Source organism: Patiria miniata, unplaced genomic scaffold, assembly GCF_015706575.1.
Source record: "Patiria miniata isolate m_02_andy unplaced genomic scaffold, ASM1570657v1 HiC_scaffold_18, whole genome shotgun sequence".
Lineage (NCBI taxonomy): Eukaryota > Metazoa > Echinodermata > Asteroidea > Valvatida > Asterinidae > Patiria > Patiria miniata.
This window is the reverse complement of record NW_024037056.1, coordinates 4,613,358-4,628,745: the sequence shown is the minus strand read 5'-3', so window position 1 is coordinate 4,628,745 and position 15,388 is coordinate 4,613,358. Positions and strand designations below refer to the sequence as shown.

Below are 15,388 nucleotides of genomic sequence, written 5' to 3'. Positions count from 1 at the left end.
AATACTTCAATGGTGCCTGGCAAGGTTTGGACGTTTGTAGAAGTCTCTTTAGTGTTGACTGAGGCAAATCAAAATGACCTTTGAGTGATTGTGTTCCATATTTGTGCCTTGCAGCGGACCATTTCTATGGCTTTGACTATTGTCAAATGAGTGAGAACTCCCATATGACCGTGTCACCCGAGGCAATTTTTGTTCCATCTGTATAAGATGTAAAAAAAAACATGGAAATTTTAATTCAGTGTCACTCTCTGAGGATTTCTGATAAACTGGTGAAATATGGAGATTGTGCTGGTCGGCGCTGGTCAGGTCACTGCATGCGCTTATACCTGACAAAGTTTGGACTTCAAGGTGAACTTAGTGTTGCAAACTTTTCTTGTTAACTGACTGGATTGACGTAATAAAAATACAAATAAAAAAAAATTAAGTGGCCTTAATCAGCATACTGGTAAGAATTTGTCCATAATTTTCAGTTCAGTTTTAGTGTCGGATTTAGGTTATTTCTCGACTTAGTTTCCGAAAGAAATGAGACCGACATTGGTTGACCACATGTATTTATTAAAATCCTGCTCGATGGAAACACATTTTCTTTTCTTTTTAAAGATTTATAAATGTCTTTGTCAACAGCTTTTTGCCTGTCCTTAACAATCCAAGATATGCTTTCTAGGTTATGCCGCCGTCTGGCCTTAATTGCCTCGTGGGTTGCACGGATTTTTTTATCGACCATAGATACGATTCCATTTTTCCTCACGCGTTTTGCACGTACCATCCTAGAAATAACCTCATAAAGTTCGCCGGCATCCCAAGTGGCACCTTCCATTTTGAAAAGGGGGAGCTGGCACTTAAAACGTGCCAATCTGATATAAAAAAAAACCCACACAATTTTGTAATGTTTATTGATCGTTTTTGTTAAAAAACCTCTGCAATGAAAAAAAACAACCGAAGATCTAAAGAACTCAGTGGCCCCAAAACCCGAGGGTACGGTGCGCGCTGCCGCGCTCCTCTTGTGACGGACACGCATGACTTAATATTTGAATGGGCAACAAATGTGCAACAAATGGTTCGCCAAGTTGCCCGTGCTTTTCTTCACCAAAACCCTTTTTGTCATTGATATAATCTCCATGGATGCACTGCTCTGGTCATGGCTGTCACCTTGAACTGTACTATTATAATGACGGATTCAAGCTAGAGCTAGAGGTGTAGTCTATACTATAGACTACACTACTCAGTCTTGTTCGGGACGTGTGTGTTTATGGACGGCTATCGGACCTATAATCGCTGGCCAAATAAGGATTCAACTCGTTTCTGTTCCTTGCCTTAAGTGGAAATAATGTGAGTATAACCGTATTTTTATTTCTGGTAATGCATAATGAAACCAAGGATTCCACAAAAGCGCCCCATATGCACTGTAACTCGCAAGCCTCAAGAAACCTGTAAAGAAGAGACAATTAATGAGAGGAAATTGCAGTTTTATAAATATGGGAGGAAAACCCCAGAAGAATATTCTGGGGAAACCCACGGGGGTGAAGGCACTGAAATTGAAAACCCAATCCACATGTTGGCCCAGGCGGGATTCAAACCCGGGTCACAGCGGTGGAAGGTGAGAAAAAAAACCTCTCAGTGCCAAACCTGACTCCCGTCGACCACCATGGAGCACACTTCCGCCAACTTCACCTTAATGGTCAGAGTTTCTTCATGGTGCATGAGACACGCACACCACAAAGTGATCAGATTATGTGTAATCGAAAACTTTTCCACCGAGCCGTATTAATATTATACACAACTCCTGGCAGTGGTCTCTTAACCTGTGGTCAGACCATAGCTCCATGGCGGGCCACCAAACTCAGTGATCTCCATTCCCGTATACTACCTCCCTCGCATGATGGTCATAGCCGCTCGCTCGCGCCGGCATGCATGCGCAGCGTTGTGCTCGGCATGACGTTGAAGACTGATGATGTCACGATTCTCACTTTTTGTCACAGAGCTTCATACTGTCGGGTGTGACGTTACTGTCGGCGTGTCCTGCACATACTCCCGGTGATCTCAAGCTTTATGCACGTATAGGCGTCTATTAACCAAGCTACTGAATCTGAATCTTCTTCAAAACTCTTCCAGCGACTGACTGTTCTCAACTTTCTTTAAAAAGAAAATGGCAAATATTGCGCCAGAGACAAAGTGGCTGAGGATTATCACTAGCATCGGAGCGTTATATCTGGACAGCTGTCTGCACGGAGCCGTCGTGCCGATTGTTACCGAGTGGGAATGGTCAGCCACTGACGTCATTTTGGACTCTACGGAATCAGAAACCGGTGAAAACGAAGAATTAGAAACAAGAGCCAGTTTCGCAATCGGGGCCATTTTCCTTACGACCGGACTTGTAGAGATGATTTTATCACCTCTTACCGGAATGGTTGCCGACAAGTGTGGGTTCGACGTGGTGATCATTGCAGGCCTACTGGTGGGTGTCTTAAAGTGTCTTCTTTTTGGATTCCTCAGCACATCCATCTGGATTGTTTCAATCAATCGTGTTCTTCAAGGCGTCGTGAGTGCCTGTACACAGACCATAGCAATAGCTCGTATAAGAGATGTGTACGCCGAGGCATCGCCAGAGTGCGCCAACGTTATGGCGATAGCCATGTGGAAAATGGCATTTAATTTCTTTGCGGGACTTTTCATTGGAGAATTGTACGGATATTTGAAGTATCGAGTGTTCCTCCTGTTTCTACCCATCTCTTTGCTACTCATCATCGGCGTATTGGTAACATTCAGAACAGACAATTTCCATTCAAAAGACGAATCGTACGGAGAGCCAGAGGACAAATGCGAGCAAATCTCATCTTCAGCTGTTCGGCGGAGGGTAATCTGCGACGTGCAGCTCATGATCGTGTCCATTTGCTTCGTCTTTGCAAATCTTGGCCAGTCTTCCTTGGAACCATCGGTTGCTGTGTGGATGAAATCTACCTTCGGGGCGGGCCCAGACATGATGGGATTCGTTCTTGGATTGTGTGGAGTGGCAACCATTACTGGCAGCATTGCCGCCGCTCAGATCTTATCTGTCCTGCTGGATCGATCCTGGATCTTCTGCATTGCAACTCTCTGTATGACAGGTCTACTCTTGCTTCTTGTGAACTTCTCCCCCAGCATCTTAGCAGCCGGTGCTGTACTGTGTACTCACTTCATCTTTGCCACCGCAGCGCGTTTCACGTTGCTGTCAATGTGTGCCACCCTTGCAACTAGACGCTATCCCACAGCCAACGGTCTCGTCTTTTCTATGCTCAACGTGGGCTGGGCGGCTTCATTTCTCATTGGACCCCTCCTTGCCTCCTACCTGTTTGGATCTACTTGCGTCATCTGCATGATGGGAGCAGCTTGCATTGTCGTCTCTTCACTGAACGTGTTTCTGCGACAACTTGAAGCGAAGCAAGGACCGAATCTCATGGACTGTTTTCCAAAGGACAACAATGGGTATAAGGTGCTTGCAAATAATGAGAAAGTTCCATTTACTTATGAAATTTCTAAAGAAACTCTTCAGCCAAAGGATGGAGAGTTATCAGGTATACAACATCCTCACTGAAAATGCATCTGAACTAATGACCCACAATAAGAAAACCTAATGACTTCATGTCTCTACTTTGGTGTTGAAAAATCTCGTGTAAGCTTGATATCGAGATTTAAGTTTTAAAAGCATGCATGAGCACACTCGAAGAATTTTTTTGGGGTTAATGTTGTGCCCGGTTAACAAAATCACATTTCTGTACCAAAAAGGCGGCCCCTTTCATGTTTTCTTTTGGGGGGGGGGGGGTTTGACTTAAAGCCAACAGAAAAAGTGCTCATGACATTCATCATCTGAGGACATGTCATCGCATCGAGCACAATGCGCTTCTGACGGATTCAAAAAAGGAGTCGAAAACGCACTGCCGCTGGAACAAACGTTTGCCAGGGGGTGCTGGAATTTCTAAAAGATTGACATCGCATGTAAATATCATTGTTGCAAGGCTACTTTCTTACATTTAGTAAATTCCTTCGTGTATGCTTTGTTTTATTTTCCGAGCCCTTACGGCGTGGGGCCACAGGGCCAGGGGCCCGCTTTAAGGTCCCGGAAAATGTTGGATTCTGGATGCACTGTTATGAAATATACTGAAGTATACTGAAACTTATAAAACCCGAAAGGAAGTTTTTTGGTTCAAGTTAAAACAAACGGTTCCACTGGAAGCGGATGAATTTCTGTTCATAAAAATATTCACACAGTTCTAACTCACCAAACGATGTAGCTCTCGATATATTTGCAGTGTTATTTTGTTTGTTACAGGGAATGGCAAATATAAAAGACTAAAAGACCTAAATGCATCTTTATGTTTATGATCGCAAATGGCAAGTTTTGGGCTAGACAAGGATTTATCAGTCTATACTGAGTTTTATGAGGAAAAACTTGCAGAGGGTGAAACATGAATAGCTTTTTTTATTAAAACGAAACTACACTGCAACAGTATGTCATCGAATCTAGGGGGACAAAAATGAAAGCCAATTTTCAACCCCCAAAAAAATCCTGTCCAACTTCCTTCATCGTCCTGTCGTGTTCCCGACCTACATCAGGGTGAAGTCCATGTAAATAGGCCCGAAAAAATGTTGCCTACGCTGGCCAAATCACGATTCGCCGTGCTCTCAATGTTTTTTGCTATTAGAATATTTTGTGGGCCATGAACTCAAGTTGAGGGCTAATTGTATAACAAAGAAGGGTGGAAGCTGTGAACAGGACTGCGAGCTCGTATTTCTGTGAAATTCGGATGAAACTTTGGGTCCTAAAACTGCTCTATTTTGCAATGGAGCGCGCTAGGCTCCTTTTTCAAAAACGGTGATGGGCTTCAGGACAACTTTTTAGGGGTGCCGGATCATTTTTGGATGGAAATTTCTCCCCAAAAGACATAGTTAACCTCCCCCCCCCCAAAAAAAAAATGAACAGGAAATGAAAGATGGAATAAGCTTAAAATTGATGTGTGTCACAAACGCCTTGGAGAATTGTATTTTTCCTAATTTTTGGCAGTTGTAGTTACATCATTGAGGTCTAGTATTACCGTTTATTTACTGGTGGTCTGCAACCATCCGTCTTTGAGGCAGAAACAAACACACAAACGTTTTTCATTCACATAAAAAAAATCCTTTCCGTGATGTCACTCAGTTTGGAAAATAAAGGCCGACAGACAGTGTGGGCCAAGCAAAAAAAAAAACATTCTTGTTCCCTGACCTTGACGATACCCTGACGTTTCTTACTGACCGTACCGCCATACAAAAACAAGATTTGCGCCCTGCCAATAAACCGCTCGAGTGGGGGCGCTATTTACCGTTCCCTAATGGCGACGATAGCAAAACCAATACGGAAGCACTTTTGTAAGCTGTCCTTTTCAAGAATGAGTTCCAAAATTGTGCGCAAGACGTACACGACCACGAACATTTGTACAAAGAAGTCATCTATAGTTCTAATATGGTATTCTCTATATGATCGAAACAGCGAAACCTTTTTTGAATATATTATAAAGATGTTTTTACTTTGCGATTGCAGCCCGATCTTTTTGGATGAATGGGCCATGGTCAAGAAATGAAGTCCCCCCCCAACACCTCCGTTTCAAACACAATGACTACGAATAGAGTAACTAGCATATATATATTTTTATACATGTATTTATTAAATCTAGACGAAAATACACATAGTACAACATAATCAGGATCACTGACTGAACAAATGGATATCATGTGTCTATGACCAACATCGATAAAGACTGGAACGTGCAACAAAATTAGTGGCCTTTTACAATGCCGTAAAGACAGCTGTTTCGTTATAGTTTTCATCATGTGCGTATTAATTAATGATAATGAGCATACATTTATGTTTAAATCTTGTTTACATGGCATCAGGTGCAAACATAAATTAATTAATGGTTCCGACTTTCTCTCACAAAATTGCCTAAGTTTCCTGAAATACAGTAAAGACAAATGCATCTGAGTATATCTCCCCGTAAGTATTGTCGATTGTGCAGGAATGCCGCTACAAGTTAAGTCAGTCAACAGCCAGCAAAAAGAAAATGAATCTGTGTAGGAAAAGAACTCTTCGTAAATATTTTCATCAGAAATTTTTAGACTTCTTGGCATCTGCTGTGGTAATTTGCATGAAATAACCCCTTCACATTGCTGGCTACAATAAATGTCAACAGATTTTGTGTCAATAGTAAAGCCAACAATCACATGGCAGTTGGATAATTCCATTGCTGTAATAATCATCATTTTGGTTTTTGCCTTAAATTTTTTTAATCTTAATACACGTACAGCTTTAGCCGTGCAGCAAATGTCTACACAGGAACAGCTGTAACCTCTTAGGTTTTAACGCGATTTTTTTTTGTTTTTATAATATATATTAACAAAATGCTCAAAGGAAAATAATTCTGTTTTAAGGTAAATGGCTACCAATACAACTACATAAGCTCACAAGTAATGCTCGCTTTAAATACTTAAAATATTAATATCGTCAATAGTTTTACAAGTAAACACTAGTTGGCCCACAAGGGGTGGGCCCCCCTTAATAAAGGGGGGAGGAGGATAGCCCCCCTTTGAGTTTGCCCTGTCGAGCTTATCGCAGTCAATGACTTGATCCTAAACGGACGATCAACAAAAATCTCAGGTACTCGTGGACCCGATATTTAAATGTCACATTGAAACAACAAAATAAAACTCGCTTTTGGTCACTAGGCTCAGATGGCTTAGCTCTGCAGCGAAGTTAAGTCACGCTGGTTATCGTCACACTGTGAACAGGACCAATCAGGCACTGCGAATGGCGTCGTCACGGCGACTTGTCGACAGGAATTAAATCAGATCGGCCACGTTCATGGGCATCTCGGCGATTTCAGTGTTATAAAACTCGGTTAATTCCTTGAGTGCTCTGATGTCCTCTTGGGTAACGAAATTGATAGCTACACCCTTACGACCGAAGCGGCCACCACGGCCAATCCTGAAGGATGAAAAGGAGAAATAATCAATGCAAAAATGAATTGGACTTCAATTCAATCCACAGATGTATAGCAGAGTTGTCCATGAATGTCAGACTAAATGTTTTTAGCCTCACAACCATGGCTAAATGTTTTTAGCGTCGCAACCATGAAGTATATTACAAAATCCTTTTGATAAAGTCGTTTATGATTACTAATCAATCTCAGTCATGTCAGCCTCAGATTACTTGATACAGTATTTACAATGAAGTACGTGATGCTATAATTAAAGATTCTTCAGTTTTGCAGTGTTGACTGTAGCTATGCATCTTGAGATGTTCAGGAGATGGAAACAACTCCTCCATCCCACCCATAATGCATTGCCGAGTTTACTCTTCTTCCTCTGACGACCGCAAGTGACATGATCGTGACATCACGGTGCTTTTTGGGAAGTTTTAAAACAAGTTCAGAAATCACAGACCACATCAAAACTGTGATCAGGCCAATTCTTGTAATTGTTGTACTTGTAACTTATTCAAACCAGGCAGTACACAATATTCTTGCAAACTATATATAATCAACCTATTGAAATAAAAATAATGGTTTTTTTTTTAATACTGCCCTCTACCGTCAAAGCGGATGGGCTCGGACCAAGACTAGGACCGGGAGGGTTGACTGACCTGTGAATATAATTCTCTCTGTTAGAGGGCAGGTCATAGTTGATGACCAGTGAGATCTGCTGGACGTCAATCCCACGCGCCAGCAAGTCAGTAGTAATCAGCACTCGGCTGGAGCCAGAACGGAATTCCTTCATGATGATGTCTCGATCCTTCTGCTCCATGTCTCCATGCTATACACAGGGAGGAGATTCAATATTTTCATAACACTTCTTCATAACACTTCTTCAAAGTCATCAAGTAAAAGGGGCTAATCTGTGTGGGCGAGTATAATTTATCAGGAAGTCAATCAGGAGTTACCATTTGTAGTAATCATGTCTCTGTGCTTTATTTCCTGTGGTTTAATTTCCTGAAATGAAACTTGTCAATTATGCGTGCACAATTGAAATATCACACTGATTTGATCTGTTCCTCGCATGGTTTACCCCCTCAGTCACCGCCACAGAGTGGCTCAGAGAAGACGCAGGAATATGCGAGGAGCCTATCCACATCAATGCCGGAACATTGGGGACAGGGGTTGCTCTCCAACGTCGTGGAAAGGGAATATACATCAGAACCCTGGATGAGGGTTCAGCTCCCGTACGCCACACTGGCAGAGCTAAGTGATGTGTTAAGTCACTCAGATACCATCGTTGGTTGGAATTAAAGTTGGAATTACCCAAGCTTAGGAAAGTCAAGTTCCAGTAAAAAAATGTTTTTCACGTGGTTTTGCTTTTCCTTGTCCAACTTTCACTTCCGGTTTTTAAGAAGACCATTATTAGGTGAATGCAGATTCAGTCAAAGACCATGGAGCACACTGGTGGATGTTCCAGATATTTATATTCGTCTGTGTCCAAAAAATAATAATAATAAAAATAATGGAAGGCCAAGTTCCATGAAATCAGTCAGAAATTTGAACTTACCATGCTGGAGACGGTGAAGTCTCTCTTGGTCATGCTCTCATGTAGCCACATCACTTTCCGTCTGGTATTGCAAAAAATGACTGCTTGTGTGATAGTCAGTGTCTCGTACAAATCACACAGAGTGTCAAACTTCCATTCCTTCCAAATCAAAAGAAAGAACAAGAGGGTCAATTCAGCCTGTACTGCAGCATACTACATTGTTTTGATTCACTTGAGAATCCATTGGTTTGGGGCGATACAAGGCAGGGACTAACGGGTTAAAAGTGACGGATCAACCCTGATCCCCTTCAGTGATTTACTAGGAACTTTCCTCACTCTTGCAAAATCCAACACCATGTGGTAAACTCTACACCCAAACTGTTGGACTCTGATTATGGTATGCCTGACCCCATGTAAAGCATAATCAGTTTACTAGTGCAGTCCTCACTCCAACAGAATCAAACAGAACATGCAGTTGGATTTTGAAGGGCTGGGGTTGGTTAGGGTTAAGCGGACTCCGTAACTCGATTGCAGCTGTCCACGCATGGCACTCACGCTAAGATGCCTTGGACTTTTCCAAATCCAGACGAACACTGGTAATGTGCCTACCATGTGATGCAAACCAACGCATGTACCATGCAGCATGCCCCACACACCGTGCTGGCAAGAGTAATCATGAGGCACCATTGAGCAAGTCCATAATGATAAAATCAAAACGAAACAATCTGAGACGCCATACCTCTTTCTCTACGTTGACGTAGAACTGCTTGATGCCCTCAAGGGACAATTCCTCCTTCTTGACCAGGATGCGGATCGGGTTGACCATAAACTTGGTGGTCACGTCCAGTACATCTGGAGGCATGGTGGCCGACAACAGGACCACCTGGCACACAAGTGGTTATGGATTGCTTTGTTATTATCCATGAAAATCAAGTTCTACCATTGTAATATATTCAGTAGGATTTATGAAAGGTTTTATTATATTTATGTTTAATCCTCCTAAAATTGATCAGTCGCAGACAGTCGCAAATTTTTCTTCCACTTCCAGTGCCATGAATTTGGTTACAGACTAGTAAAAAACAGTTAGATCACATTGGGGTAAACACTGTGACTAGACAAATTTCATTAACAAACAAAAGAGGTAACTGGTAGGTACAGCTGGCATAGCAATCACCTCCAGTCAAAGCATGGCTATATCAGGGAATTCTTAACTGTTCCGAACAGCCACTTGATTGATTTTGACAGCTGTGATGGCGTAGCTGAATTTGCCAGCCAGACAGGGAGGGTTAAATGCGTGTGTAGAAGGCACTGACCTGGAGGACATCATGATTCAGCTGCCTGAACACATCGTAGATCTGATCCTTGAAGCCTCTAGACAACATCTCATCTGCCTCGTCCAAGACAAAAATCTTGATGTATTCAGTATCTGTCCGAGACAAAGAATTAGAAAGGTTTATCATGAAGGAAAACTGAGAAAAGTGTCACAGATAATAAGTTCATAATACATGTTTGCTTTGTTCTACAAATTCTGTCACTAGTACACACTGTTTAAAGTGCAGGAAAAGAAAGTACAACAATGACTACTTTGCTGAACTAAGGCGTCAATGTTACAGAATGTTCCTCGCATGGTTTACCCCCTCAGTCACCGCCACAGAGTGGCTCAGAGAAGACGCAGGAATATGCGAGGAGCCTATCCACATCAATGCCGGAACATTGGGGACAGGGGTTGCTCTCCAACGTCGTGGAAAGGGAATATACATCAGAACCCTGGATGAGGGTTCAGCTCCCGTACGCCACACTGGCAGAGCTAAGTGATGTGTTAAGTCACTCAGATACCATCGTTGGTTATGATAAAGGGATCAATTTCAATTTCCCAAAAGGACAAAAGACACAACCATTACAATCCCCTCCCTACCCTTCGATGTTTTGACCAATTAGTTGTGATTAATGTCGGACAAAAATCTGGCATGCGTACACTTGCATGAACCCTAACGCCATTTGGTCATTTACTAGGAACTTTCCTCACTTTTGCAAAATCCAACACCATGTCAACTCATACACCTGTTGGACGCTGATTATTGTGGTATGCCTGACCCCATGTAAAGCATAATCAGTTTACTAGAGCAGTACTCACTCCAACAGAATCAAACAAAACATGCAGTTGGATTTAAAGATTGGGTATGGTTAGCGTTCACATGTGTGGTTGGAACATGCAGAGTTGCATTGGATAGGCGCGCATGTTTCCCACGTGTGGAATGGGTAGGGACTAACGGACCTGTCCTTTCCCTACGCACATGATGGTATATTAACTCACTCAGGGCTTTTCTGCCGATCATGTCAAAGACTCTGCCGGGAGTGCCGACAACGATGTGCATCCCGGCTGCAAGCTTGGCAATATTACTCTGCACGTTGGTGCCACCGATGCAGGCCATGCATTCTGCGTTCATGTAGTCTCCGAGGGCCAGAAACACCTTCTGGATCTGTTCATCAAAAAATAATTAATTATTGGAAGTGACAAATGCACTGTGCTAAGCTAGACTGTTACATTTCTTTTTAAACATTTGAAGAGCCTTTAAGATATTGCATTGTAATTACATTATTTATGCAAAATCAGAATTATCAAAAACGTTGTTTTGTTTACTTAAAAAAGAAAAGTCAGAAAAAACATCCCCAATTAACCTTTTGATGAATGGTGGACAAAATAAGAGAGGGCCATTTTTTTTTTTTGGGGGGGGGGGGGGGTGTTAAACTTGTTGAATTTACCTGGGTAGCCAGCTCTCTGGTGGGAGCGAGCACCAGAGCCTGACATTCTTTTTTACTAGTGTCAATCTGGTGCAGAATGGAGATGGCAAACGTGGCCGTCTTTCCGGTGCCCGATTGGGCCTGAGCAATGACATCTTTGCCTGGAAAATCAGAAAGAAAATGGAGATTAAGCGGTGAAAGATAACCATTTTAAAAAACTAGAAATGTACTTTTGCAATGCAACTTTGTCACCAATAAACAGCAATTATATTGAAAATCACAAAGCTATTTTGGTCTTCAAATGTTAGGGATTGCATAAGCACTTATCTTTTCCACATCCTAACGGCACTTCATTTGCAGTTTGGACAACTCAGGTAAAACAACTTGAAATGCATTTGTCAGGAAATATTGGCATACATTCAGACAAGGGGCTTAACTTACCATGGCAACAAGGTACTATAGCAAGCTGCTGAATTGCAGAGGGCTTTTCAAATCCGTAAGCGTAGATTCCTCTAAGCAACGGATCAGGTAAGTTCATATCATCGAAACTCACAAAACTGTCCACTTGGGAGACATTCTGAGGAAAATCAAAATACAACGGAAAAAAAAGTTAAGAAATCTGTTTATATCATTGTTCTAAAGATTCATACGGCATAAGGCCATGTAAAAAAAAATAAACCAGTTTCTCATCCCCGCCCGCTTCCTTTTTCCCCGGCCGGCTTTTTTTTCTCTCTTTTAAAAAAAAAAAAAACTGTATACATTTGAAGTATATTTTGCATATATATATAGTCAATATAATGTCTTTTTATTCGTTTCCAACAAAATTGTAGCTATGAAAAAAGGGTTGTGGCTCCTTTGGACACAATTTTGTATTAAACAACACAGTTGAAAACATTGAAGAATCTATCCGCCATCTTGGGGAAAAAAAAAGGAAAACAAAACGCCCGCCTCCTTCATTTCTCAAAAAAAAAAGCCAGACGGGAAATATATACATATTTGTTTTACTGGGCCTTATTTACTGAATGGCATGCAACTATCACTGAATACTTTCATAGTGTTTTGCTTACTTCGATTTCTGCAGCCTGGTCTCCGATGTAAGGTTCCTGTTCCTTATTCTCTTTGGCAGACTCACCAGCATTTCCAGAACCTTCGGAGGTTTTCTGGGGTCTACAATGTCAAAGAGAGGACAGTAGGTGGATTAACAATTTTTTTGGGGGGGGGGGGGGTGTAGAATGGGAGCAATGCATCCATTATTGCCCTTTCAACATAAACGAACAGAAGCCAATCACAGTGTTGCTAGTTTGTCACATGACAAATAAAAATCAAAATCCATTAGGAACACATCTATGGGCTCCGTGTGCCGACAAAAGAGGGCGCCCTTCTACCTAGCAACGACGTCCCATGGGTGGGACTTTTCGCTGGTTGACGTGCACCGTTCCTTGTGTGTGACGCACGTACACCAGGGGATTTGTACTATGTACACGCAGTGGCCGCGCTTTGCGGCAAATGAATTGCAGTCAAGCAAGATGGCGTCGGTTGGTCACCCCCAACTGTACTTCCTATGCTGGTGAGGGGCTACTTGTGAACGGAGCGGATAGTGTACGTCAACATAAAAGACACTATGTAAAATGCTAAATGCAATTTAACAAACTAAATTTATGATCGTTCACAAGTTAATATTAAAATCAAAGTTAACTATCACACACCACACCATAACAGAATTAAATTTCCTTTTGTTGACGGTGTCTCGCAGTTAAAACAATTTTAGAAAAGTTGAACAAAGAAATTGACTGGAGCAGGGTTTGAACCTGCGACCTCTGGATTGCCATTCCAGTGTTGTTGGCGGTTCCCCAAATTGACAAATCTTTGTTCAAGGGCTGCTAGTCAGAAGCCATAAACCTGTATGTGCCATACAGCCAGGGGTCACGCCCACGCCACGATGCAGACTTGGGAAATAGCAAATGGGGATCACTCAGAGAGGATATGACTTTTTATTACGAATTTTCAAATGTACCACAAAGGGAAACTGACTAGGAGTAGGAGTAGGTGAATTATAGCAATGGCATGAACAGGTTTGATCAAATGATAAGAGGCTACTAGACAACACTGGCTCCGCCTGCCCTGATTTTCAAGCCCGCCCCAACATGTTTTTTTTATATTTTGTATTTTTTCTGCAAGTGTTTTTTCCCCTCCATTAACCCTCCTGCTATTTAAACAGTCACAGACAGTCAAAATTTCCATCTACTTCCCCTGCTATACTTTTAACACAGTCTAGTCACCAGCAGTCAGATCATATGTCAAGCAAGCACTGTGACTAGTCAAACTCAGTCAAGAGACCGTGAACAGACATAGCAGGCAAGTTGTGGGCACAGCTGGCTTATCAATCACTCCACTAGTCAAAGGTCAAAGCCAAGCTGTATCAAGTTACATAAACAGTCACAGCCAGTCAATCCTGCTTTACTAGGCTGGGAATTAACTGTTTAAAACAGTTACTTGACTAATTTTGACTGAAAGGACTCCTTGGCACAGAATCGCAAGGTTCGCAAACAGTGCTTTTTCAACACCGCGAACATTGCACACACGCTTGATGTGGTTGCCTGCTTGCACTAACATATTTCATGGGGCGGCTCAACCATTTTGTTAAGAGGGGGATTTTTTTATTTTAAGCGTGCGCGCGCCAGCCACATTGATATCATTGTTGCCTAGTGAATCAAAGATAACCCCCTCTTTAGAAAATGGTCAAGCTGCCCTACAAAATACTGTTACTGCAAAAAAAGTGCAAGCAGACGATCGCATCAAGTGTGTGTGCAACGTTCGTGGTGCTGAAAAAGCGATGTTGGTGAGTAAAAACTGATTTATCGAATCAGAAAAAGCAAATGTAGGCCTAATACTGCAATTAAATGTTGGAGTCAATTTGGAAAGAATGTTGCAGCCCGACGCCACTTTTTTCTTCATATAGCCTATCATCTCCATTAAAGGTCAGTCATTGCAAAAACGTTGAAAAGACATAAATCTGGGACTGAGAAACGTTTCAAATTTTGTAAGGAAATAGGGCTTACTCAGAAAATTTTCTTGACTCTCCATAGACTTTGTACACAACAGCTGAAGTGGCATCAGGTTGAAACATTCTTTCCGAAAGCTGGCTAAATCTAGCCGGCTAAATATTCACTTCCAGTTCCATAAAATTAAAAATATAAATTTCCCTCCCTCCGATTTTTTTTCAATCCGAGTGATGTAAACCCCAAAAAAGAAGAAAGTAGCTGGCCTTGCATTGTAATCATGGTAGGCCTAATGTTACATGAAATATTTTACATTATTGTTCACTTCAAATTGGTGGGTTAAAAAATTTGCAATAAAAAAACTGAATTGCTGCTCAAAACTTCAGTCACATGTCACTGGCATGACTGGGGAAAACAAAAGTTAAAATGCAGATTGCTGATATAGGCCCCCTAAATGTAGGCATATAACACAATTTAATAGGCATATCTTGATGGACATGCTGATCTGCGAGTTTCAAGATACATACATGCGCACGACACATGATCCATGTCCATGATGACGATCATTTATTCTTTCCAAATCCGTTCAAGATCACTTGCCATGCCAGCTATTGTGAACATATTTGTTAAATAAAGAATTCATTCCCCTGGAATACTTCACCATCCTTGTAAATCAATGATTAGAGATTCTATTTGCCGATTAAAAACCGCAAAATATTGTAAAGAACAACATTTTTAGAGTGATATCGTGGACCAGTTGGGAACACTTTTGTTGAACACGTGCTGCAGTCGTAGGCAGGAAATCGACCATATCGCCATCTTACCTCCAACTTTTGTTCAAAAAACCAACACAAAATCATAGATTTAAGTCTTCTTTTCACTCATAACTTGTGGAAGGAACGTTAATACAATCGATGAAATGTTTCTAAAGCAGATTTCAGAAGAAAATAGAAGGAAATACCTACCCTGGGATAGAATCTTCGTATTCGTTTGACATTCTTCTAGTACGCACAGCGGGAAAAAGACCGATGGAGGAATGAACAGTGCGAACGTGCTTTTAATCAATGTATCATTCCGCTATCCGGAAGTAGAGCCGATGGCTAATGAACTCGAAAAAT

General features: G+C 41.7%; 2 protein-coding genes and 2 non-coding genes across 4 annotated transcripts; 1 reads left to right on the top strand and 3 right to left on the bottom strand.

The window, feature by feature from the left end:
- The first annotated feature begins 2,404 nt into the window (after nucleotides 1-2,404).
- Nucleotides 2,405-3,571, top strand: LOC119725041 (vesicular acetylcholine transporter-like). Its single transcript, XM_038196407.1, has one exon. The coding sequence runs from the start codon at nucleotides 2,405-2,407 to the stop codon at nucleotides 3,569-3,571; it is 1,167 nt and encodes a 388-aa protein (XP_038052335.1).
- A 2,084-nt stretch (nucleotides 3,572-5,655) lies between these two features.
- Nucleotides 5,656-15,388, bottom strand: LOC119724337 (ATP-dependent RNA helicase eIF4A-like). Its single transcript, XM_038195343.1, has 10 exons — nucleotides 15,236-15,388; nucleotides 12,339-12,438; nucleotides 11,713-11,848; nucleotides 11,293-11,432; nucleotides 10,844-11,009; nucleotides 9,843-9,955; nucleotides 9,269-9,412; nucleotides 8,551-8,688; nucleotides 7,652-7,821; nucleotides 5,656-6,994 (listed from the first exon to the last, which is right to left on the bottom strand). Exons 1-10 carry the CDS (start codon nucleotides 15,265-15,267, stop codon nucleotides 6,850-6,852), a joined length of 1,284 nt encoding a protein of 427 aa, XP_038051271.1. The 5' UTR covers nucleotides 15,268-15,388; the 3' UTR covers nucleotides 5,656-6,849.
- On the bottom strand, nucleotides 8,052-8,284 carry LOC119725220. Its single transcript, XR_005270691.1, has one exon. It is a non-coding gene; the product is annotated as a small nucleolar RNA SNORA73 family (small nucleolar RNA).
- Nucleotides 10,142-10,374, bottom strand: LOC119725221. The gene has a single exon (XR_005270692.1). It is a non-coding gene; the product is annotated as a small nucleolar RNA SNORA73 family (small nucleolar RNA).